We start from the raw sequence: 27,598 nt of genomic DNA on the forward strand, positions 1-27,598 counted from the left end.
ATTACGTACTACACAATACACCTGATTATAAGCCGCATGCTGAAAATTTAGAAATTCATTTTTGTCTTTGTTCAAACCACACCAGATTTTAGGCAGAAGGCTTTAAAGCCAGAAAGATGAACTATCTATTGTCCATTACTTACATTTAAAGCCCGGCATACACCTGGCAACAACCGCATGTAGAATTTAGCGGCAAAACATCTGATGGGTTTTCAGTTCTGCTCTAAGTTGCTTACGTCACTTATTTTACAAGGACGAGCACATATCTACTACTGCACCAGAAGAAAACGCGAATGAGGGTTGCAATATGTGCGGCTTACATAAAAATGTCATGGTTAATTGGCCGATCCAAATTGTCCCTAGGTGTGAATGAGTGGGTGAGTTGTCTGTCTCTGTGTGCCCTGCGACTGGCTGGCAACCAGTTCAGGGTGTCCCCTGCCCACTGCCCGAAGATAGCTGGGATGGGCTCCAGCACCCCCGCGACCCTACTGAGGATAAGCGGTGGAGCTAATGAGATGAAATGATTATATATATATATATATATATATATATATAGTTAGACGAATCGCCTAGGCAACCTCAGTAGCCTAGATGGTAAGGCGCCCGCTTTGAGACTGGGAGGTTCGGGTTCGCGCCCCGGCCGAGTCATTCCTAAGACTTAAAAAGTGGTCGGCGGCGCCCTCTGTTGGCTGCGGCTGCATCGGCTCGCTACAACGGGTCAGGTGCAATCGACATTTCGTTCTGTGTACATTGTTACACAGAATGACAATACAAGGAAATTATTATTATTATTATTATTATTGTGGAGACCAGTGCCAGATTGTAACACAGATGCTGAAGTCACCTTTGTTTTATCATGGGTGGTTTCTGTGGTAACGGACCAAATGATTTTTACTTGCTATTGTTCCTTGAGTATTAAAGCAACCTTCAGTGACCTGAAATTGACGCCGATGTATAAATTGAGCATTGATTTAAGGGTGACAACCTCGAAATATCGTGACTATGTTGTAAAGATTTTAAAAAGTATGGTTAAACCTCTGGCTTTGCTCCTGTGATGTATTCTATGTATAATGGCAAAAAACAATCTCAGTCGTTTACTTAAACAAAGAAAATGAGCATAGAGCGTAACAGCATGTCCTGACCCTTCTTTAACCTCAGTCGATCAAGCTGTTAATCCGCAGAAACGTTTCATTGAATGCATGTTGAGAATGAAAACGCGAACCTGTTTGGGGGCGCTGGCGCCTACGCGGGCTCTCCGAGGGGGCTTCCAGGATCTCTCCTTGGTAACATTGTTGACATAATAGCTCCTCAAAGAAGAAGGATCCACGTATTGTTCCCACAAGTCCACCACCTGCAGGGGCCGCTGGCCAGGGTTTGGACTGGGGGGCTCTATCTGGGAAGGACGCCTGTCTACCGGTGGATGATGATACAGGGGGGAATCCTGCCAGGACAGCTGGGACAGATAAGACTCTGTTGGGACCTGGAGGAAAAAAATGAATGTTTTAACTGAGATTTTATCCGGTATTTATTTATTCATCTAAAACAGAACTGTCAAATATACAGCCCAAGGGAGAGATTAAGCCTGTCCATGCTTTTAATCTAGCCTGCGGGACAATGCTAAGAGAAGCACAGGAGAAAAATGAGCTGCTTCACATTAATTACCGGCAGTTTTAATCATGTCCACTGCAACTGTGCATTTTACACGCGATTTTTGCACACGTTTATTTTGGGTTCTAACTTAAATACACGGTGAATATCTGCTTAACATATTTTTCATATGAGGCTAACAGATGTGTCAATCATCATTTGAATTGGTTACCACTGGTTAATGACATTCGAAGCTAGAGAAGGTGATCTCCATTTTATCAATACAGGCTCTTATAGGCTAATGCGGGTAGTGGACTGTGAAGAAACGCCTAGTATCGGCCGAGAGTGCTGTTATTTAAAAGGTCAAAGGCTAACGGCCATATAAAAACTAATTTCTGAGTCTGTTTATTTGTGGTGTAAATGAGCCGTCTGTGTCTGTGTGCCCTGTGACTGCTTGGCAACCAGCTCAGGGCTTTCCCTGTCCACTGGGTCCACTGCCCTAAGATAGCTGGGATGTGGTTCAACACCTCCGCGCCCCTAGTGAAGATAAGCGGCGCTGAAAATGGATGGAAGTTGACTTGTGAACGGAAATTATGTGGCAAAACGAGCAGATTACAACAAGGACTCTCCAACGATGCAGAAATGCTTTTAGGCGTTTTTTTTTATCCGTTGGCGTTAGTGTGTTTCAGAGTAAATATTTTACACAGTTGGATTTACTGAATGGTCCTGGATGTAACAACCCCACGTTTGCAAACAATGATCTCAAAAGCTGCCAACAAGAGGACTTATTGTTGAGTTACCCTTGCTTTATAGTTTTCAGGGATCTTGTTTCAAACTGAATAGTGATTTTTGTGTGACGATTACATCTTGAATCCCAAAAGTTTAAGCTTTCCAATGATATGTAGCATGACCTTTTTCAGTGAATGGTGACATCTTACGGACACATATTTCTTCATCAACAGTCGTTCACGGAACAACAACCGAAGGTTAAGCGGTTAATAATCATTTTATAATCAAACCTCACACTCTTGAAATCATATTTTAATATAATTGTGAGCCTCTAAAATATCTCTAGCCCTACAGCTAAGGAACACTTTTCTGTCATGTCCAGCATGGTCGCCGTGGCGACCGGCTGGCCCCGCCCCCTGTAACAGATCGTCTAATTTGCGTGTGTGCTTCTTAAGGCCGGATTGTGGGGATTGCCGGTTGCTGGTTCATTGCGTTTTCTGTTCTGCATTAATCTGTTCTGTTTGACTTGAGGAATCCTGTGTTTGCCCGTTCTGAGTAAAAGCCTGTTTTGTGAGTATTCCTAGTCTGAGTTCCTGTTTGCCTGTAAGCCTGTCTTTGTTTTGTTTTGTCCCTGAGTGTTGGACAACTTTTATTTTGCTAAATAAAAGTAACTGGTCGTTACGCGATTGAGTTCACCCTTCCTGCCTCCTGCCTCCGATCTGGTCCGGTCTCGTAACACTTTTCATCCCATTAATTTATTAGTCCGACCCCTGTGAGCGTGGGTTTTTGGCCCCTGAGCTATAATGAGTTTCACAACCCTGATTTAAAATATAATTTCAAGTGTTATCTCTCTTTAAATTACTGGTCAGTTTTATCCCATAAATGCAATCATATTTTTTCAAATCACGTGATTTCCATGTGTAAAGAAACAGATGACCATGTCAGAAATAATCCACATCTCCAACCGCGACGCTGATCTAAAAACAACCTCTGAAAAGTGTGCGAGTTCTATCCTCTGTTTCGGCCGACTGTATTTGTGAGAAAAATTCCAAGGGATAAAGAGGAGCATGTCCTGCTTACTGGGATTAAGCTCACAATGATTTGAGCTGGAAGGGAGATGGCGAGAGAGAATAAATGACTTGTACGGACTCTGATGTAATTCTGGGATGATCTGACGTCACAGTTGACATGATTGATTCTCTGGGGGGAGGGAGGGATTATTAAAAGCGTGGAGTAGACCAAGAATGAAACGCACCCACAGTTGCCAATTCTACTGTATGACATACTGGAGGGTAAAGAAGGACTTTGAACATTTTGATACAGCCTACACTATGAATAGAGCAAATCAATTTAACTTTGGATGATTAGAAGCTGCTTAAGGATGGTTTGTGCGATTTTAAGGTTGAACATATAATACAGTAGATACAAAGACGACCTATTTTATTTTGGTATTTATGTTAGAGATTGAATTGATCAGTTTAGTGGAATTCATACATCTGAAGGGTCTTAGTATGTTTAATCTGAAACGTCTCTAAAGAGTTTCGTCTATTAGCGATAGGTAGGGATGTTCTATATCCTATATTTTTCACACTGATACCGAAAGTACCAATGACATTAGTACATTCCCTTCTCCACGCAAAAAATGTTCGTGTTTTCAAAAATTTACCATATCGGTTGCAATATTTTTTCCCTTAAGAGATATTTTGTATTATTTAGCGCATGGGTCTTGGCCTAAAATTACTTGAGCCAAATCAGGTTTTTCCACAAGAAAAGCTCTCATTTAAACACATCATTGTTCTTAAAAAAATAATTGTATATTTTCTGCACAAATAGATTAAAAAATTGATTAGTAGAATAGAGCCCAAAGCGAACTCAAAATTTCACATTTTATTCATGAGGACTCGAGAGAAGGAGAGGTGACTTATGTTAACAAATAAATTCTATTTTTTGTAACAAAATCTAAGTTAAACAAGACTGTATAAAACGATTACATGTCATTTATAGTTCTGTTACATTAACCGAAAATTTTCCTTTAATGACAGATGTCTTTAAGAGATGACGGAAAAATTCTTAAGATCGTCAGTTATTTTGACGGGTTGAAAATTGGGTCATGAACCATAGCAGCAGTATGTCGTCAAGAATCTAGCACAGCACTTTGAGAGAGAGAGCGAGAGCGAGAGAGAGAGAGAGAGAGAGAGAGAGAGAGAGAGAGAGAGAGAGAGAGACAGAGAGACAAAGAAGAACAATGACGGGTGAATAATAGACAAATACAGGAAGGAGTTCTTTGAAATGACATTGGAAGAATTTATTACAGTACTATTTTAAAAAAATAAAATAAAAAAATCAGCAAGAGAGAGAAGCCAGCCCCCTATAATAATTGACAATTTAGGCCCGACACGAGACGATCTTCGGGTCAGGTTCGGACTCAGGCTTGAAGTCTTACCTCTGCCAGGGAACCTCCTAAGAACACCTGAGTACCCCGTGGACAGTTTCTGAAAATAGCTTTCCAGTGATGTGCGATTGTGATTTTCTAATACTAGATTTCTAACATATTTTAAACATATTTCTAATAACTACGACCTAGTATTAACAATAGAATAATAGTATAGTAAAAACATTACTTGTTTAAGAAAAACTTATCAAACTGGTAACCCTTTGCGCAAATCAGTAACATAATAGTAGCTCTTGGCTTTAGAGACATGTCCCTCCAGGCAATTTGGACATATACTGTGTTCTATTTCACCACAAGTGTTCACTGTATTGTGTAGTACAACCGAAAACTAGTGCTAAAAAGTACAAGAAGAGTACAAACTACGGAGACTTAAAGTGATCAATCTGCACCATTTTTCTTCTCATTTCTTTGCCCAGCCTTTCACAAGGTTTTTTGGGGCGGACAATCATGTCAGCTCCCTTTAGATGAGCTTCATGTTATGTATGATGAATACAAATATGTCTACTGATGAGTATTAAAAGAATGTAAATTAATATCAAGGGTCTCTAACCTTTTTCAACTTGAAAGCTTCTTTGTTGTAATTAATAAGTGCAAAAGGCTACCAGTTTGAAATGCATTTCTAAAACGACAACTTAATCATGTTATTACTATGATGTTTCGATGTTTTTACCAGTTTAATTATTAAAAGTAAGGTTAATAGACTCAGTCAACCACTATTGTCAACACATTTTACAAGAAAATCACAATGACCCAGAACTGGTAAGCTGTTAGGGGCTGTTCTGTCATGATTGCTGATTCAGAGCACCTGTGACTGCCCAATTGGCACCAACAGCCCTGAGCGCTGATTGGTTCAAAGACTCTTTTTAAACACCCGGCTTCCTTTCGGAAGCCGTCAGACCGTTTGCGAACCTATGCTCCCAGCTAGGCAAGCTCTATACCTTCCGACATTTTCCTGCCCTATTTTCTCCTGCCTGATACCTGTTCCCGACCTGTTTCTGGACCCGTTTCTGCCCTGCTCTTCCATCCCGACCATCGACCAGTTTTGCCCTGTTTTCTGCCTAATACCTGTTGCTGACCTCTTTTATGGACTCAATACCGCCCTTGCTCTACCGTCCCGGCTATCGACCAGTATCCTTGCTGCCTACGATTATCTTCGCTCGACATGGAAGTGCCACATCCGCATTCCTGCCATCTGCTACCCGTTTCCGTCGATCATCGGATCGTGGAAGCAAGGACTGCTCTCTCTCTTTATCAATAAAACTGAGTAAACGAATGCTACTGGGTCCTGTCTTGTGACATGTTCTTAAGGGGCGTTATGGTCCCTGCAGGCAACATGTTCAAGACGCCTGGTTTATATGATAGTTTATATAGTTTTGCTTATCTTTCAAATCAATATTGTTTTTTAAAGAATGCAGATTTTCCTCCACTAGGAGGTGCTAAATTATACACAGTTTCCCTTAGAATATTTTAACAAAAATGTCCTTCTCCCTACCTGCAAATGGTTCTTGCCAGCAGATCCCACCATATCCCACTGACTGCAGGACTTCTTAGGCAGCCTGTGATTGACATGGCTATTGAAACCGCCGCCCACTTCATCATAGGGGTTTTCCGCCGCATTGTCCGTCAAGTTGCTTTGGCTCTGGCTGCGAGTGATCATGGGAACAACTTTTGCATTGCACGGCGTCATTTGTGAGGAGGAAGCATCCCCTGGGACCGCCAAATGGCCTGAAGGACGTGTGGAAGAGTTCAAGGTGAAGGCGGGGTAATGGACGCCACTCGTGTTGCCGTCCGTGTTGAAACCTCTGAAGGCACTGCTGGAGCTTAGGTTCTCCATGGAACGGTAGATGGGCTTATTCACTGTGACATGTAGAAAAGAATGACAAAGTGGTTTAAATAAACAATCTACGGTAAATTCCGGACTACAGGCCGCTACTTTTTTCCTACATTTTAAACACTGCGTTTTTAAATACGGTGCGGCTTGTTCTTTTATTTCGAGAGGCGGATGGTCGCAAATGTATTATTACTTTGGACGCTAATGTCCCCAGTTGCAGTGCGCCCATTGGGACTTGACACAGCGGACCGGAGCCTAGCAGCTGTCTTAGAACTGTTGCGGACCAAAAAATTCAGACTGTTTGATTTAAACAAAGCATTTCAATTTCTGCTAAGTGCTCTGAATGTCAAAGTGAAGAAATTAATTAATGCCGGGTAAACAGCACGAGTAATTATTACTCGGTTTTTAGCCAAATGCCTCGCATCTACTTAGTGACGCGCATATAAGGATGAAGGAGATTCCCGCGAGCGCGGTTGACCGTGACATACTTTTTTAACTTTTCCAAAGTTAAGTTCAATAGCACCTGCACTACCCTAAGGAGGAGTGGCGTTCCTATTGCCAGAGTGTTTTGTTTACATTTACCCTCCACGCAGTGTATACAGAGTAGAGGTAAGATCGGGCCTAAAAAATTCAGCCCGACCCGACCCGAGTCACAGATATATAAACACAAACCTGCCCAAACCCAACAGATTAACTTTATTTGATAAACGAGCCCGAAATAAACCGGACACTTTAATTTGCCGCCAAAATAAACACGAAGGATTACTTTGGCCGAGCGTACTTCTGCGCCGAACAGTGCGATTAAGCTGACCTACGCATCTTGGGGTTTACTTGGGGCCGAGTCCCTCAAATCAAGTGTGCACTGCAAATGCAGCGCGTAAATCGATAGTTTGGTGCTGAAGTGCTACTCTTGATGACGAGCAGCGAACGAAAGTGAAACTGAGCAAAATGGCACCAAAAAGAAAATCAAATTCTGCAGATTACAAGCTGCAAATAGTGAAAGATTTGTCCAAAAAGCAGAAAGAATGTTTCAAAAGCTTGTAAGCTATTGGTAAGAAGCTAAATCGACGTCTGACGTGATGGAGGTGGAAAGAGGAAGTCGCGCGTCATTTACCCCAACACCCGAGGAGGAAAATGTCTTTCGATTTAGTGATTTTGAGTTAAACTGTTAGTTTGGTAAGCATTTTTAATCTCAATAGTTAGTTGAGTAAAAGTAAGCACATGCAGTGCGGATTCTCTACAAAGGGGAAAAAAAGAATGCAAGAGAAAAGCCCAATTGGCCCGACTTTCTAGGGGTTATGCGAGAGGATTTCTTTTTCCGAGGGGGGGCCTGAAAGAAAATATTTGAGAAGTGTTTCAGAAGGGAAATGATTTTAAGAAGTAACACATCGTGCTCCAATTAAGACACTCCTTTGTGGACTCTGTCCACTGCTGTCAAAGTCAATCAACTAGCGCTGCACTCAATATGAATTGAATAACATATACGCACGAATGCGACATAAATCATGGTACATAGATGCTTGGAATCTTTTCACCAAGTCGTGTCGACTGATTGAACATTTTAGTGTTGGAGCAGGTGACTAATTTTTGACGTCACAGTTTTCGGCCCGATATGAAGAATATACCCGAGAACGGAGGTGGGTGCGGAGTACATTTACTCCGTTACGTTTACTTGAGTACATTTTAAGACATTTTGTACTACGAGGAGTAATTTTAAATCCCCTATACTTTTACTTTAGTAAATTCCTGAAATAAAAACCGGTACTTTTTATTCTGCTACATTAGGCAACATTGAAATCGTTACTACATTACTTGCTAAATCCCCTCCATGTAAGTACGCGTCTGTCTGTCTCCGCTAAGGCGCATTTATTGTGACGCACGACTCCGCCAGGCTCTACTATGTTTAACCAATCAAACGTAACAGCCTCGCCACGTAACCCTATTAAACTTCAACGGGGTAAAAATAATGTAAGGATAAAACAGATCGAAAATGTCGCTTAGGAATACCGACTTTGAAAACACAGAAAAGGAGGAGCACCCCTGGCCTCACATCAAAAGCATGTTCTTCTTAAAAAGGAGCGAAACACCAGCTGCAATATGCAATGTCTCCTTTGTTTGAGTTCCAGGGCAAGCTTGTTGTTTGCTTGCAGAGCCTGTTAAGATAAGTATTGGGGCTTTGAATGTGCAACATGTTGCTACATGTGCTAAACCTATTTATTTTATTTATACTATCTTTACTTTATTGTTTATTAAAGTACCTTAATTTGCTTTGATTATTTTAATCTATTTTTAAATTAAATGTATTTTTTGTTGATTGAATGGATAATTTGATGATCTGGTTGGTGTTTTTTTTAAATCAATAAGTACGACGTTGCTACAGTTCCTCAGTACTTGAGCAATTTTTTCACCAAGCATTTTTTTAGTATTACTGAAGTAAGTATTTGGATGACTACTTTTAATTCTCCTTGAGTAATATTATTCCGAGGTAACAGTACTGTTACTTGAGTACATTTTTTGGCTACTCTACCCACCTCTGGGTGGGCGGCAGTGGCTCAGGAGGTAGAGCGATCGTCTTGGGATAAAGAGATCGCAGTTCGAATCCCGGCATCTCCGTGTTACATGTCGAAGTGTCCTTGGGTAAGACACTGAACCCCTAATACCCCCAATAAGCAGCTTAGCGCCTTACATGGCTGCACGGACGCTATTGGGAAATGTGAAGCACAATGTAAAGCGCTTTGGGAAGTCTTGACTTGAAAAGCGCTATATAAATGCAGATTATTTCATTTCATTTCATTTCTCTCCCCGGGAATTAGTAGCACAATGTGTTACATTTCTGTTTTTTTTTTTAATGAAAAAAAAAATGGACGTGAATAAGTTCATCCACTGTTTAAGTCTGTGGTTTAAAATCTAGTCCTGCTTGTACACGAATCAAAGTTGAGTTCCTTGACTTTCCGCATGCCGCAATTAATCGGGTACGCTCAGTAGTCCAGAATTCATGGTAATTCATGGTTTACTTACCTTGGTGCTGATTGTGATAGGCGGCATCTGTGGGGGTCGGCGTTAGCGCCACTCGGGGCAGGACGCGGATGTTGGAGTTGACGGAAGCGGAGATGATGAGGCGCTGGGGTGAGGGCATGGGCGCCACAGGAATCTCCGTCACGTATGTGGCGGGCACGTAGAGTGGTTTGGTTTTGCTTGCCGCCCCTATCCTCCGAACCTTGTTGTGCCACAAACACAAACCCCTATTCAGGCATTTGCTTTGGACACAGATAGGCATGCTAGTGGCTAATGTTATTTACTTGGTCTAATTATTTCCATTAGCAATATCCTTTACAACCTCCATTAACTATAATATTTAAAATACATTGTGTATTAAGTCGCCTCACATAGCCTCCTAATGGTAAGAAAACTTTAATCAATCAAAAAATACAATATACAGTGGAACCTCGGTTCTCGATTATAATCCGTTCCAGTACCCTGTTCGTAAACCGATTTGTTCGATCACCGAAATAATTTTTCCCATTAAAAATAATGTAAATCGTTTAATCCGTTCAAACGCTCTGAATGTTTACCTTAAATGTTTAACGTAAACTAAAGCTAACCCAGGCTAATCGTACGTTTGCGTTATCGTAATCTTCCGTACGAAAGATTGCGCTAACATGAACGTGTAAAAATAAAAAAATCAGGTCGTTTACAAGTCATTTAGCACCCGGGTCTCCACAACAAGTGGTGAGCGGTTCATTGGAAAGGGGGCTGCGTTACAACACCCTGAATGTTGGGCTCTGTTCCAACACTCTGAATGTTTAACTTGAATATTTAACGTGAACAAATCTGACCCAGGCTAATCGTATGTTCGCGTTATCGTAATCTTCCGTACGAAAGATTACGCTAACACGAACGTGTAATAATAAAAAAAAAAGGATAAAAAAAAGAATTATGAATAGGATTTCTTACCTTTGTGGTGGTCAGCAGAAGCCATGCTGTATTCCCTAGCAAGATCAGACACTCGCACACCTCCTTCATATTTTGCTATTATTTCTTTCTTAAATGCAATAGTTGTACGCACTACTTTTCCTTTTTCACCTGTAGCAACTTTGCTGCCGGCACTGACTTTCTTCGGAGGCATAATTAGGGGCTAAAACACTTCGTACACCTATATTAAAAGCGAAAGCAAAACGAAGCACGTGCGCGCCCGATAACAGTTGGTCACAAAAAGAGCCATCTACACCCGTACGCCGCTCAGCATCGCATCCTTGCGTAGGCACTCACGCTTTACCGGCGTTCGAACTCCGATTTTTTGACCTAACAGCAAAGCAAGAATTTCTCGAAATTTTTGGTCGGACTCCGATTTGTTCGAACTGAGAGGTGTTCGAAAACCAAGGTTCCACTGTAGATTTGAATAAAGGCCGAAAATACATGAACCATCATATAAAAGTGCAATCTTTTAAATACTCACATGACATTTTTTAAAATGTATTTTAAATAAAGCTAATCTAGAGAGAGGTCACATGATTGTCCACCATGTTGCTAAGGGGACCAAAAACCTTTTAAAAAGCTGGGCAAAATTTGAGAAGAAAAATGGAGCACTTTGAATTCTTTGTTGGTCTTTGTTGCACTCGTTTTTTGGTTGCACCACACAATACAGCAACAAGTGGTCAAATATTATACTGTGTCACTGTGTTTAAGCAAGGGGTTGCCAACATTTTTGAACGTGAGAATTACTTTTGTGTTAAATACTAGCGTGAAGAGCTACCAGTTTCAAATGTATTACTAAAATAGCAACTTATGTTGTGACTATGTTGTAACAATGTTATTATGTTGTTACAGCCAGGTTGTAATTATTAGAAAATAGGGTTGAAATAAGCTCAGTCAACCAATAAAACCTTGTTTTCAAAGACACTAATCATGTCCATGATTTCTAATACCAGTTAGAATTTAAATTTCTTGGATAATCACTATGACCCAGCTATTTTCAGAATCAGTTTGTAGGCTACTCAGGTGCTCTAGAGGGCTAACTGGAAACCCCTTTTTTCAAGGCTCTCTTTAATATGAGTGATTTTTGTGGTATTTTATAGTTAACAGTAGGAAAAAAAAAGCAGAGCAAAGAGCAAGAGATCCGCAGGTTCGAGAGCGTTCTCCATTTGGGCCCCGGTGCTGTGGAATGCTCTTCCCCCTGAGATTCGATCTGCAAACTCAGTGGAAATGTTTAAATCTAAGCTTAAAACACACTTCTGCTCTATAGCATATTAATAACCTATATTTGATGTTGATAATATGTGTATTATTTGCCCTCATGTAGGTTTTAGATGAGGGGATTGTGTCATAATAGTCTGTAGTTTGCAATAGTCGTTGACCTGTGCAGCCCTTTGAGACTCTTTGTGATTAAGGGCTATACAAATAAACACGACTTGACTTGAAAAACCATTAAGTAGTATTTACAATAGTTGTTAATACTTTGAGAGATTGTCCAAAGATATTATCACATTTAGACCACATTTTCGAAATTAAATATTGTTAGTATGTTTACATCCAGTGAATAGTCGGATTAAGATCAGACGATATTCAGATTTTGTAAAGCCACTAAATATACACAGAAACCTAAATATATTCTCATTCGGACTGCTCATATTCCGCTGAAGAGAGATGAATCACTCCGTTCAGTTTTTTATCTTAACCATATCTCAACTATTAAGTTCTATTAAAATGTTTGTCTCTGTTGTGTCCTACGTGCCTCGCTCTCTCAAACAAAGCACTTCGAAGACACCGGATAACCGAAGCAACTATCTCTATCTCTCTCTGACAAGGTAGTTTAGTGCAACGAAAAACATAACTACTGATTTGGTGCTGCTTGTCAAACGCTTCAAACAAAGTCCAGAGAAAATCAATCTTTCTTCAGCAATTTTCACTGTACACAATACACCCACCACTTTTTCAAAAACTGCGTAAAAGCCATCAGATTTCATTTTGCATCTTGTTGGAATGTTTGATTATTGACTTTAGTTTGAATTAATTTAGTTGGGGTTTTTTTATCAATAAATGTGTGTTTTCGACCGAATTAGTAATAAATGAACTGCAAATGGATAAATAAAAACGTAGCGCCTTATAAATGAGACTGATTGTTATTTTAGTTGACATTCGACAACATTTTTTGATAATCTAAGGTTACTGGAATTCCAGCCATTATCTGCATCGTTTATCCTCATTAGGGTTGCGGGGGTGGCTGGTGCCCATCCCAGCCATCTTCGGGCAGTGGGCAGGTGACACCCTGAACTGGTTGCCAGCCAGTCGCAGAGCACAGAGACGGACAACTCGTTCGCTCGGTCACATCTAGCGACAATTTGGAATGGCCAATTAACATGACATTCATGATATCTGGAATGTGGGAGGAAACCAAAGTGCGTGAAGAAAACCCATGCATGCACGGGGAGTACATGCAAACTCCGCACAGGAAGGCTGGTAGCTGGATTTAAACTCATGACCTCAAAAGTCTGCCGCAGACTAATAACTAGAATTCGCACTAAACCATTTTCTTGTAAACAACGGGAAAAAATGAACCAATTAAACATTAAATGCCACAGTATACCTTATGACACAAGTTTTTAATTATTATTTCTTATAAACCTCTTCTCACCTGCCACCAATCAGCGTTGGTCTTCTTAAGTAGTACGAAGCGCTCGCCTTCCCGGATGCAAACCTGCCTTCCATCAGATCCTCGGTAGTTATAATCATACTGGGCCTCCAGGACCACTGTGCCACTGGGGACCCCGCACAGCGTTACCCCCCTTGCGTTCACTGCGGAGGGCGCAGTGGGCTGCTGGGGGCCCATCGAGCGCCTCCACGTCCCGGACAGCATGACCCGTCCCCTGCTGATTCAGCCGAGAGAGCACCGAAGGTGGACGACGGAGATCCTGCTTGGATTAGAGCTGGGCAGGGGAGGAGACTCGAGCATGGCTGGTTCCATGATCTAAAAAAGAAAAACACAGGGGAAATCGTAGGAGGACTAAAAATAAGAATCGTGCTTTGACCTTGTTGAGTCGGCACAGTTTTTCAGGTGACTCATCAAATCTCACTTCTACGTGCTGCCTAATGACAGTACAGTAATATGTGTTTTACTTCAAATGTAATAGCGAGCAGATAAAATCTGTAAAAACTCATTGGTTTTAAAGCAGGGCACTCAAACTCAAAATGGGGGCCACTGAAGCTAGGTTCTGAAAGGGTTTGAGCAAGATCGTGTTTTCCACAAAATAGTTGGATAAAACATTCATCGGTTTTCAAATATCACAAATTACCTTAACACAATAAGTCAAATTTAAAATAAATAAAAATGAGAATTAATATGAAAAAAAGGAATCAATCAGTAATAAAATAATCCGTAATCGGCTAGTGCTGCACTTACACTAAAGCACTTGTGTCGAGCTAATGGCCCACAGCCCAAATGTGGCCCGCCACATCATTTTGTGTGGCCTGCAGAAGCTTAAAATGCCTAACTGTTAAAAAAATAAATGGATCAAAAGAATGCCTTGTGACTACAATACCGCAAAAGAACTGTTTCTATTCCAAGGCTTATGTGTAAAATTGAGAATTGATCCCAAAGAGGTCCAAGAAGGTTTAATATTTTTTGTTATTATTAGTGAAGTGGAAACATATTCCATACGTGTATGTTTTGGTGACATGAATAAGTAAGTTATTTTAAATTGAAAAGATAAATTTATATTCCATCCATTCATCCACGCCCAGACGTCCCAATCCCCAGCCAGCTCATCCGACGGGATCCCGAGGCATTCTCAGGTCAGCCTAGAGACATAGGCTGCGTCCCATTCTTCTCACTTTCACTTGCTATTTGCCCTAGTCACTCGGTTTTGAACATTCACATGAAAATGGGATGTGTCCCAATACTCTCAAGACCGAGGGAGAAGTGCCCTCAACCCATGACATAACCACTTCAGATCGAGGGAGGTCGGTACCTCACTTGGAGCAAAGTGACTACCCAGAAGTCTTTGCGAATTCTCAATATCAACAAACATGGCTGGAAAGGAACCACACAAATGTAAGTAGTTTTCCACAACCACGCATGTATTTGCAACGAAATATAATGAGATATCTTGGTTAGACATAAATGCAATAGAAAATCGCATTTTCGCGTTAAAACATGAACATTGCAAAATCGCTGCTTTACGAAGTGCACGAATCTACTGAGTGAACCGCAAAAAAAAATCTTCACACTCCAAACCGTAGAGTAGAATAACTGTGCAGAAAATCACGGTTCAGCCTTGCAAGTCCCGTCCAATTTCTTAGGGTACAATCTTCACTTTGCACTCCACTCACTGAGGGGACTTCCCTATGGAGGGACCTCACTGGAGGGTTCTCAGGGCCAAGTGAGAGGAATGGGATTGGGCCATAGTCTCTCCAGCGTGTCCTGGATCGCCCTCGGGGCCTTCTGCCGGTGGGACATGACCGGAACACCTCCCGAGGGAGGCGTCCAGGAGGCATCCATATCAGATGCCCGGGCCACCTCAAATGGCTCCTCTCAATGCGGAGGAGCAGTGGCTCTCCATAGAATCCCTCCCTGATGACTGACCTTCTCACTTTATCTCTAACTTAAAGGGAGAGCCCAGACACCCTGCGGAGGAAACTCATTTCAGCCACTTGTATCCGTGATCGATATACCATACCTTTTAATAACATATACAGAAGTTACTGTACATCGGGCCTTTTAAAGGCAACTATTACGCTTATGTGGCCCTCGATGAAAATGAGACCCCTGACTTAAAGGGACAGTGTGGTTATTCAATGCCTCTTTGTGGGAAAAAACGTCATTCACAAAAAAAAATTGATTTCAATATTAATGAAAATACATGTACTATCATATAAACATGCATGTAAAAAAATACTCATAGGTCAAGATATCTTTATGTATTTAAAATGGAGCATCTAGAGCACAGGTGTCAATCAGGCGGCCCGTGGGCCGGATCAGGCCCGCTAAGGGATTGAATCCGGCCCGCAAGACAACACTCAGAGAAGAGCAAGAGAAAAACGAGCTGCAGGTTGAAATATGAAAGCCAGGTGCCTCGAACAAAGACACTGTTCTGTATTTCTTTCGCTTTCTCTCTCTCTTTTCCACCCCTTTCCTCACACTCTGTCTCTGTCTCTTTCACTCTCTGTGTCTCTCTTTTTCTCTTTCTTTGTCTTTTTGTCTCTTTCTCTCTCTGTGTCTTTTTAAGTTATTTTGCTCTAACTTCGTTTTTTCCTTTTCTCTTTCTCTCTTCCTACCCTTTGCGCTTCCTTTTCCCTTTTCTCTCCTTCTGTCCTTGTATTTCTCTTTGGATTTCTTTCTCCCTCTCCCTTTCTTTTCCCCCTCTCTCATGACTTTTTATCTCTTTTGTTTCTCACACTCTATCCCTCTCTCTCTTTCTTTGTCCCACCCTCTCTCCTTTTCCTTCCCTCTTTCTCTTTTATTTCTTTATCTCTCTTTTTCTTTCTCTTTAATCTACTAGTCCGGCCCCTGACAGAATATTTGTTCTATCGTGTGGCCCCCGAGTTCAAATGAGTTTGACACCCCTGATCTAGAGGGATATGACATAATTGTCTGCCATCTTGCTGCTACAGGTACCGCCCGCCCCCTAAAAAACAAGAAAAAACTGGACAAAAAAATGGAAGACAATGGTGCTCTTTGGTCATTTTCAGACTTTGTAATCTTTATTCTTACTTGTGATTTTTAGCACTCGTTTTTGGTAGAGTACTGCAAAATCTAACGGTCAAATAATACACACTGCTTATTTAATTTGTTATTAAGAAGTGGACTTTAAATGTTCATCCTAAGGGGCCGCAAATAATAATAATAATTTCCTTTGAAATGAAATGAAATGAAATGAAATGAAATGTCATTCTTTGTAACAATGTACACAGAACGAAATGTCGATACACCTGACCCGTTGTAGCGAGTCGATGCAGCCGCAGCCAACAGAGGGCGCCGCCATTATACCAATAAGGTATGTCTCGGCCGAGGCACGAACCAGCGACCTCCCAGTCTCAAAGCGGGCACACTACCATCTAGGCTACTGAGCTGGTATATCCCCCGGGCGGTGAGTTTAGTCATCCTAAAATAAATCTGGAGGAAATGGAAAAAAAAAGATCACTTGAAACCAAAATTAATCATATTTATAAATATTTTAGATACATACAAACACATGCATTCAATACAATAATTTAAGAAAACGTTTAGGATGATGATAAAAATCGTGACAAATTCTTGCAGGCACAACCCAATACGTGCGTAAATGGGTCCGAAGAAGTATTCTTCCTAAAGTGATGGGAGTGCTGCGGCAGTTATTTTTTCCTATTGAAGAGACTCTTATATTATTTATACATTTCCAGAACCTTTTAAAAAAGGCCCTTTCCTGTGTATCCGACACGGATACAATGGTGCTAGGTCACAGAGACAAAGAAGTAGATTATAGAAAACGAAGCACTCTGATATTGTTGACTCTGTGAGTAAAATATACCTTTTACTATTTTAAATTTTAAAGAAAATCATTACACAGGAACATCGGAGTTGAATTAAGATGATTTTAAAACATTTTTTGGGTAGTGAACACATTTCTAATTTGCATAGTCAGAACTCTAGAATGTGTTTTATAAATATAGTTGAGATTTCAGCAATATTGATACAACATTAAAAGCCTTCTGCAGTCGTAAAAAAAGATTGTATTTTATTTTTAGAGATTGTGTGTGTGGTTGTTTTTATTACCTATCATCATGACCTGTACACCACACACGTTTTCACTTATTGATATGGATACATGTATCGTTTAGTAGACACGCAAAATAAGAAGAAAACTCATCAATGGATTTTGAACATGCAAGAAGAACAGGAGAGGACTGCACATAAAATAACCCTTAACGGTGGTGTCCATCTTCAGGGTGAAATTGTCATTGCAGCTTCTGTCAAGCTTCTTTTATTGCGCATGCGCATCCCTGTAAGTCTTAGACCCGCCCGAAGAAACTACGTTTTACATCTTTTGGGGGTTTTGGGTTGGAATTTGTCCTGCAAACACGCCGTGAAATCACTCTCCTCCCCCCAACACCCCAGCCTCTTTTCCTACAGTGTAAACAGTTGCATTGCCTGGAACACAGATGATAAAAGTAAGATGAAAGCAGATAGGCGCAAAAAAAAAATAATAATAATGATAATATATATAAAGGCTCTTTGAACTCAGTTGGGCATTGTTAACACATAGAGAAAAAAAATTTGCAGTTGTATACAAGCATTAAAACGAATCAACTTCAAAAAAGGCTCATCTAAATCCACGTAAACCAAAATTGCTTTGTGCAAGAAGGAATATAAAGTGAACAGTTACACTGGAAAAATTCCTCTATTAGCAGGTTATCATGATCAATTTTAGTATGATTTTTATCTCATTGAACTTATGTATCTTATATTTTCTTATTCTTCAATTGAAACGATTGCAGTGTGAAGCAGTAAATATAAAAGAACAGTAAGTTCGGAACAAAAGGTATTTAAATAGGATTAATAAAGGTGGGGTGCATTGTAGATGAAAGTTAAATATTTTCTCTATTAAGTATGTGTTAAAAAATAGTTCAAAGGGCCCTTGTGCTTTACTTTACACTGCCCATATCTTCTTTTATCTCACTTTTATCAGAGCTGTTCGGGGCAGAGCACATTAGATTTGATGAATGGGAGCTGTAGGGAGTGTTAGAGAATTACGTTATGATCGTCACTGCAGTATTTTTTTTTTAATTTCTGTCATGATTACTCATTGCCCTCACCTTTTTGGTGCCAGCTGCTGCTCGTTGCCTGATTGATTCCCCTCCTATTTAAACTCAGTATTCCAGACACTCTTTGTCAGTCTGTCAGCGAACCTCCGCATACACAGGGCAGGCACTTTGACTCTGGCTCCCGTCTGTTCCGTCCTTATCCGTATCCTGCTCGTCTGTCCCTGATTTCCCGATTGTCTCCGGCTCCCTGATTCTTCCCTTCCTTCGACACGCTGTGATCTCCCGCTCTGGCTAGTGACCCATTTTTGCCCACCGATCACACTCCAATCTCTTGCTCCGGCTACTCGACCCGTTTTGCCCATTGACCACGCTCCGATCTCCCGCGCCGGCTACTTGAACCGTTTGGCACGTCAACCATGCTCCGATCACCTGCCCCGGCAAATCCACTCGTTTCTGCATTCCGACGACGCACCGATCCCGCGAGCTCCTTGCTCCTCCTGCCCAGCGACCATCGGATCGCTGGCGTTTGTTTATTCGCACCTGACTTCCTCGATTATCCAATAAACTTTTGTGGGAAACGCTACGCGTTAGGGTGTGCCATCTGTTCTGGCCCTGACAAATTTCAATTTGTTAGTGTAGCATGAAAAAGGTGAAAGTAAGAAAATGACTGCTTCTAGTACAGTCCAAACACCAACCCAAACGTCCAAGAATATGAAAAAAGAAGAGTTTATTCGAACACTTCTAAGAAATATATGTACTAGCACACGCATCATGAATGAGCTGACCTAGGCTACTAACATGACTTTAAGCTAGAATATGGTTTCAGAGAGTAGCAAAGTTCAAAATTTCACGCAGCTCCTTTAAAATCAGCAAAATTTTACCTGAACACGAAACAAAATTTTACTTTGGGATACTATTTTACCTTCTTTACCGTATTTAACTGTATCTAACATCCTACATGCCGACATTTCTTGTGTAAATATAACTTTAACCTTATCCTCGTTGTTTTATAACCTTATCTTCTCTGTTCCTTTATCTTCTTGTTTTTTTTTTACCTCACTGTGAATATGTGAAACTGGAGTGTCATGCCCAATTTCGTTGTCACAATATGTTAACCCATTTTTGTAACAATGACAATAAAGGTATATTCTATTCTATTCTATTCTATTCTATTTTGTTCTCTTTTTTTCCACTCGAACATTTGCATTGTATGCGCTGGGCTCATAAAGTTAGTAAGGTTCCAGTCACAACCCTTATGCTGTCACGGGCACCTTCCTGAATTTGCATGATACATATTCAAGTTCTTACTTCAGTTGTATATTTTCCAAGAATATGTGTCTGTAATTGCTAAAAGTTCCCACTTTTTGTTCCGTTTCAACCCAGGAGGGTCCCCCTCAATGTAAATAAGTCATGTAAATTAATACATTTCAATGGGTGAATCAGCCTGGAATAGCATCGGTACATGTTTCCACTTCTACTGGCTGAGACCTGCTTACATAATACCAGTCAAACTCTGTACTAGAAACATCACATCTATGCATGTACACGCATCCAATGTTAGCCTAAAGGGACAAGCATGACATTGCACGGGCGTACTAGTAGTGACAAAACTTCTCAATCGGGAACGAGGATGCTGCAAGAAATTGTGGGGTTATAAAGAACTATGGCGCAAATGCTAAGACAAGAGGGAAATCAGAAAAAATGGTGCTGCTAAAGCCGGGTGTTGTGTGTGACGGCAGCGCTATGAGGGCAAGGTTCAATGGCTCAACCCCGATAATCCTACTCTTATTGGAGCACTGTGAAGCCCTCAGCTGCAGAGAATTACACTAAAGAAAGCAGTAATATTAATGGGAAGCTAACATGGCCTCTGTCTAAATTAAATAAATATTTAGAAAAGCATCAAAGAAATAAAACCGGGTAATGTCTTGAGATAAGCTGAATGTAGTAGATTAGTTTTATGATATTATAGTTTACAAAGTATATAGTAGTGGCAGCACAGATATTTTGGACAACTTAAAAATGCACAGGGTTGGGTAGGGTTACTTTAACTGGATTACTTTCAATTACTTTTGGATTACTCCAACACCAAATATGCCAATAAAAGACAAAAGAAACTAAATATGAATACAATTACTAAATTTTGTGCTGGCTTGGGGAGTAACGGAACACATGGAACGGCAAAAATGATATTGGCAAGCTGTTTGATTTATTTTCATTTTGTTTCTGTCGCATTGTTAGAGATCAAAGAGATCAAAGCCAGGAGAGAAAGTTTACCACGTGTTGTGAGTCATAATTGTATTCATATTTAGTTTCTTTTGTCTTTTATTAGCATATTTGGAATTGAAGTAATCCAAAAGTAATTGAAAGTAATCAAGTTAAAGTAACCCTACCCAACCCTGAAAATACATTTATGAACTGGAAAAAGAATGAATATTCTGGTCACCTTTTCGGGGCGGGGGGTCCAAACTATTTTGCAAGCTCTAAGAACAAGAATGGTAGAGCTCAAACGGGCATTTAATAAAGCTGTTCCTTAATTTCTTCTTCTGACTTCTCTTTGAAGAAACAAAGGAAGAAATAGTCATCACGGTGACAACTAAATTTGCTAGCGCTTCTAGCATGCGGACATACAAAAGTATGTTTGTATTTAGAGCGTGAAGGCTAAATTAATACTCCAGCTCAATTCCAATTACATTACTCTCATTATCCTTTTGTTCTAATGGACTAATTTTCAGATATAATTTTAAAATTTGACATAACTGACCAGGAAGAATGTTTAAAAAAATGCTCGTATGCTTTTTACCACCCTGAGAGTGTGAAAGGTACTCAAGATGCAATACAAATCTGGCCTTTATAGGCATTTAGGACTCTAATTACAAACTCCTTACATTATAAAACGTGTCCCATCACTCTTTTGCGGAGCACTCTGAATCACACTCTTCCAAAGTGGAGCAGTTTGAGCTCTGATTTTAATTTATGCAAAGCACACCTGAATACAAAGTTGCAGGACGCCGCAAACTACGAAAGGTTGTGTAGTCAGAAAAAAATGCAAAATAAAAACAAAATTGACGAGTTTCTGTTCATTCTGGTGCCTTGGCGGTGGCAGTAACGATAAGAGACAGTTACTGTTGCACCATTACTTGTTACCGGAAAGGTTAAAGGTGATGTCAAGACAACTAGGGTGTTGAAAGCATTAGCATTAGCATAAAACTAACATACAGAAAAGAAAAGCTTTCTGGTTGTTCAAAATCTTGATTTTCTGTTCATTTGATGTTTGATGTCAATTCACAAAATTAGTTTCATGTGTTATTACAATGTAATCCAGTTGTTGATATGATCCACTATCATGGGATGGGGAGTCAGGCAATTCTGTGATGTGATCATAAGAAAATATCCCAAAAATAAGCTGACTCTCATTAAAATAAACCATGGGAAACTACAAGTCGGTTCCTCAAGAAAAACTGAAAAGAACCCATAAGCAACTATTTGGCATTTAAACAACAGCAGCTCAAGTTGTTGCCTAACAAGATGGATAAGACTCAGCCTGTGAGCAATGACATAATCATCGATAAAGCCATTGTTGTTATAATGAATATCACAAAATCTAGCTATATTAGCTCTATCGCACCTGTTCGGCACTGGAACAAATAATTCAAGTTTCTTTAGGTTCCTATGACTATATAACAGAGCCAAAATCTGAACAATACCGGTTAGGATTAATTCGTAGACTATTTAAAAGGTGAGTATAGGGTAGGTTCAACCAGAGTTCTCAAAATCTTTTGAACCAATGCACGATTTTTTTCATTGATCAAAAATTATTGCGCAGTAGTCATAGAAAGTATTTGAAATTTTTTTGAAATCTGTCCAATTAAATGAAAACTAGTACATGAAGATGCGTACAATAATTTTTCAACATTGAAACTGTTATCACTATATTTTTACCTTTTCTCTATAGTAAAATAAGAAAAATGACACTTAAATAAAAATAATTTAAATACTGTATATATAAATATATATATATATATATATATATATATATATATATGTGTGTGTTCTGGACATGTGTGGCTACGCAGAATTGGTATCCTAAAAATTAATAGACTGCATTGGGTAACATCATATATGTAATAACCAACGTAATAGCCAAGGCAGGAAACATGGTAAGTGGCAACAATTTCAAGCATTTTCAAGAACTTCACCTAAAATTCAAGGATTTTCCTGACTTTTTTTAAATCAAAGCCTTAATGAACAAAAGAGAGAGAGAGAAAGAGAGAGAGAGAGAGAGAAAGAGAGAAAGAACAAAGGGTTCGAGAGATGCTTTGATTAGGCGGCATGACGAAGGAAGCGGGACACAAACTGCTCAGATTCAGAGAGGAAAGCAGAACAGGTGTACAGCCACAGTACAGTATGAAAGATTGCTATGATTTGAATTGGCCAATCGGAATCAGACGTCTCAAGTCCAGGGGTGCTGGCCAATCGGCTTGAATCATGGCTGTCCGAACCATTCTATGGTGGTGTGGGAAACATCTGTTGGATTATTTATTTGATCCTATTTTACATCCATCCATCCGCTCATCCTCTGTAGGGTCGCGGGGGTGCTGAAACCCATGCCAACTGTATTCGGGCAGTGGGCAGGGGACACCCTGGACTGGTTGTCAGCCAGTCACAGGGCACATAGAGAGACGACTCACTCGCTTAAACACACCTAGGGACAATTTTGACAGGCCAATTAACCTCACATGCATGTTTTTGGAATGTGGGAAGGAACTGGAGCCCCAAAAAGGCTGGTAGCTGGATTTGATCCCATGACCTCAGAACTGTGCTGCGGACGCGCTAACCACTCATCCGCCATGCCGGCTTCCTTTTTTACGGTTACTTTATTTTCCGCAAAGGAGTACACCAGCGACAATTAAAGCACTAAGTAGCATAGGGGCTCTATATTGGTATTGATGGTAATCAAGGGCAATCCCAAAGGGTAAAAACCCCAACGTGTGGTCAAGTGGACTCACGTGGTGTCACACACCCCATCTAGCCAGCAGTCTATATGGCATCAAACACAGACATGAGCCATGTGTTGATGAGAGATTTGGCCAAAGGCTGCTGGCACATGGCCTATTTACCGCGTAAAGGCAACCAAACAGAAAACGGTCAATTGAACCGAAACTTATGACTGTCTGTCGAATTGAACATAAAAGCAGACATCAGCTGGTTGTTAAACGTCGGGGTGAGTAAAGCACACGTTAACTATCTGTGGGGAAAGGCAGTTTAATTGAGAAATCAAAGACATCAACAGCAAATTTAAAATAGGAGCAGACCAACTAATTGCCTTATTGATTACCATACTGGCCTGCTCACGTGTCCTTGTGTTCACAAATTACCAGGGACATCATGTGTCAAACACGTGATTATCTAATAAAGGAAAGTTATACGCTTTTTTCCGAGTATCTCATCCCCCTAACGCAATTGTCCATTTTAAAAATCGACTATGTATATTATGCCAAAAAAGTGAGTACACCGCTCATATTTCTGCAGATATTTCATTGTAATGTACAAGAGAACATCACTGAAGAAACATTGCTTTGACACAATGAAAAGAAGTATGTCAACATGCCATGGCTTACTGGAAAGATATTCTCTGGTCTGATGAGACAAAGATGAATTTATCTAGCTGAGATGGTGAAAGCAGGGGTGGCGGCAACCAGGTGAAGAGTATAAACATTTTTCTGTCCTGCCTATAGTCAAGCATTGTGTTGGGAAAGTCATGGGAAATTAAGGGAAACACAAGAATTTACTGTGAAAAACTGGAGCAGAGAATGATCCCCTCCCTCCAGAAACTTGGTCGCAGGGCAATATTACTGTCACGAAATGGACCTGGAAGCAAGAAGTTGGAACTCAATTGCGTAGACGATCTGTCACTTTAATTGAGAAAGAAAAGTTGTCCAACACACTAACGGCCCAAAAACAAAACAAAGCGGGTTCAAAGGCAAGCAAAATTACAATCTAGGCATTACTCAGGTCAAACAGGCATGAACAGGTTTTCAACAAGGTTAAGCAATGATCTGGCAACGGGCAGTCCCAAAAGGAGTGTTTAAGTACTCCAAGAGCAATTAGTCCAATGCGTCTCAGCCGGTGTCAAGGGGCGGGGCCAGCTGGGCGCCATGACAACCGTGTAGGACATGACAATTACAGCCTGACAATGACTCCAAATACACTTTTAAGATGACCGAGGTTTTTTTAAAGGGGTTAAGGGTAAAGGGGATGGACTGGGCAAGCGTGATCTAAATCCGATAGAACATTTTTGGGGAATCTTCAAACGGAAGGTGAAGAATGGTAAATGGTCGGCTTTTATATAGCGCTTTTCAAGTCATATTCAGGGTCTTTCCCAAGGAAACTTCGACATATAAGCAGAAGAAGCACAAGATCTTGAATATCCCTAGCTCAGTCATGTTGTCATGGAGGAGTGGAAGAGCATTCCAGTGGCAATTTGAGATGCTCTGGTGAAATCCATGGCCTGGAGGAATAGAGTGTTTCTGCAAAATCATGGTGGCCACACAAAATACTGAACTTCAGGAACTTTTACTTAAGGGTGTACTTGCTTTTGTTACCAAGGGTTTAGCAACTAATGCCTATATTTTGTGTTTTTTGTGGGGTAAAATAAATGTAAACTCCTATAAAAGCTATACACTGACTACCTATCATCAAAGCAATGTTTGTTCAGTATTGTTCAATTAAACATTATGATGAAGTCTCTGCAGAATTGTGAGGGGTGTATTCACTTTTGCGACATACTGTAATTCCACCTGTATACCACTTGTCCTCAATTAGTTTGACATGCAATCTGTAACATTTCAGATGTGTAACTAGAAATCATTCCACGAGTCACTTAAATCTACTAGTTTGGCAAGAGGCAATTAGAAAAAAAATAAAAGTGTTGCTGCGTCATGCATTGTCTGTTCGCGTGTTTGAAGTACAAAGAGGGGCAGCTTGAATAATCAAAGTCTTCAAAACCAGATGAGACATGGGTAGAGGGGATGTGGATCTGAGAATAACGAACATCAAAAGGCTTCATGGGTCCTCTCTCACACGCACAAGCTGAATCTACATGTTAAGTGCAAGGGTAACTTGGACATTCTGAATATATGATCCCTTCAAAAACCACAAACAACTGCATGATAACAAAAGGGTGACACTTAATTTGATCGCACTACTTTACAGGTGGGCGGGAACCTTTTTTCCCCAAAAGAGCCATAAAAGCAGAGAGAGCGCCACCCCATATATTTTAAGACAAAAAATTTAAAACGCAAAACCCACTTCCCACAAAAAAAGTTAATTCTTCAGCACATTTTATTTAACTGTGTGATGTTTGAAATTTCCCGAAATTTCTCAGAGTGTTGAGGCTCATTTTTGTTTCAAAACCCGATGAGAGCAAAATACTGTAAACGAGGATACCAACGTGTTTACCTTCAGTGCAGACAGCGCTGGGCGAGGAGAAAGATTGCGTGCGCCCAGTATAGAGCTCCACCAATTCTTACCGCGGCGCTCACCCAATGAAATCGCTCTAGGTGCTTTGCTATGGCTTTTGGGTAACAAGTTTGTTTTGGGTTAAAGTTTGTTCTGTGGCTATTCATCATAAAGTGTCTTAACATTAAACATAGATTGTTAAATGAGCTACCACATAAATGATCTTTAGGCCATTAAAAGTATCGATAAAAATTGTTCAAACCTCATATTTTTAGAATATGATATAATGAAATTGTGAATGTATTTAATTGCTGTTAAAAGTGTCCATAAAAACTCATATTGTTGGGATATGATAGAATGAAATAGTGTGTTTAATTGCTGTTAAAAATGTCGGAAAAAATTGTTAAAACGTCATATTGTCAGACACAAAGAAATTGTGAATATGCTTAATTGCTGTTAAAATTGTCGAGAAAAATTGTTCAAACCTCAGATTGTTTATTTGCTGTTAATAGTGTCAATAAAATTGTTCAAACCAAAAATTACAGCCACAACGGTGTCTGTTGGTGTGACACCCGGACGGTACACTAGACGTGCAATCGGGCTTAAAAATTCCACCCCTCAAAAAAGATGTACGTATGAAAAGAGCCATAGGTTCCCAACTCCTGGTTTATACAGTTCTTTTACACAGCCATAGATTGACTCCAAATAATACAGCTAATGTAGTTGATTGTCTCTTTCCACGAATGGCAATTTTCGATCAATCAATAATCCGACTGAGTTCAAATGTCCCAAAAGTCAATGTTATTTTTTGTAACCTGCGAGAGCTCCACTGGAAGGGAGAGCATCCTGCATTGGTTCAGTTTGCGCATGGATGCTACAGTTAGAAGGCATGATGTCTCTCTCTCCATGAGAAACACGTGCCCCGAGCCAAAACAGCCTTTCATCCTTCCAAAGCTATGCATTATTGATGATCGGAGCGAGACCAGGGAGATGCTCTCAAACACACAGTGCACTTCCACTCCGTCACAGCCAGTAATATGTATGGGAATCTGTGTGTGTGCAAGTGTGTCAGGCCTAACAGGTGGGTCGGGTTCTTGAACAGCAATGGACTGAGGAGCCAATGGGAGATTGGGTGACGACACCCCGGGTCTTCATTGGCTCACAACCATCATGACAACAGGCGTCGTCCCTGGCATGTGTTGCTCTTTGTGCCTGGCTGCGCATAACAACACTTCAACATGTGCGATGCCATCATTTCCAGACGTTTGAAGCATCAAACTGACGCAACGCCTGTGTTTATTAGCAAGCCCCAAGCCGACACATAGGCAAACTTCTACAGAGAGTTGCCGCTTCCTGCAAACAGGAACAAGAATCAGACAGGCTAGTTTACCCATTGGACCAAGGCAAGATTTGTAAACTCTGGGGAACTCAGAAAGTGCGTTTAAGGCCTTGTTTTTTTGTACTAGGATTTGTGCTCTAGTAGAATGGCTTTGTAGTATAAGATATCCAAGTCCCATTCACAATGACCGGGGATGAACTTTTGTCTTAGTCCTTCTTTACAAAATTAGCAGATACTCCCTTAGCCTCTTTTAGCTTTTCTACATACCAGCTTCTCCTAAAATGTGTGCAAGCTCCTTCAAGAACTAATGTGTTTATTTTTGTAAAAGAGAGTGTTAACAGAGTAACCCCCAAAACTACTGCATCACCGTTCACTTTTTCGGGGGTTCAGTTATTCTGGATTCCTTTTATCTGATATTTTCATTTGTGTCAAATTTGTGACCAGTTTCTGGCTAAGGTATGCTATT

General features: G+C 40.4%; 1 protein-coding gene across 3 annotated transcripts in view; it reads right to left on the bottom strand.

Annotated features, from left to right (window-relative positions):
• Nucleotides 1-27,598, bottom strand: part of arhgap9 (Rho GTPase activating protein 9) — an 88,376-nt gene that overhangs the window by 50,299 nt on the left and 10,479 nt on the right. For all 3 annotated transcript variants that reach the window (XM_088338819.1, XM_088338818.1, XM_088338820.1), the window contains exons 2-5: nt 13,231-13,563; nt 9,618-9,816; nt 6,261-6,625; nt 1,223-1,480 (exon numbers count right to left, since the gene is read on the bottom strand). In XM_088338819.1, coding sequence (XP_088194945.1) covers nt 1,223-1,480; nt 6,261-6,625; nt 9,618-9,816; nt 13,231-13,452 — 1,044 coding nt within the window. In that variant the 5' untranslated portion in view covers nt 13,453-13,563. The remainder of the gene's footprint in view (nt 1-1,222; nt 1,481-6,260; nt 6,626-9,617; nt 9,817-13,230; nt 13,564-27,598) is intronic.

Source organism: Urocampus carinirostris, chromosome 6, assembly GCF_059441175.1.
Source record: "Urocampus carinirostris isolate Australia breed hairy pipefish chromosome 6, RoL_Ucar_1.0, whole genome shotgun sequence".
Classification (NCBI taxonomy): Eukaryota; Metazoa; Chordata; class Actinopteri; order Syngnathiformes; family Syngnathidae; genus Urocampus; species Urocampus carinirostris.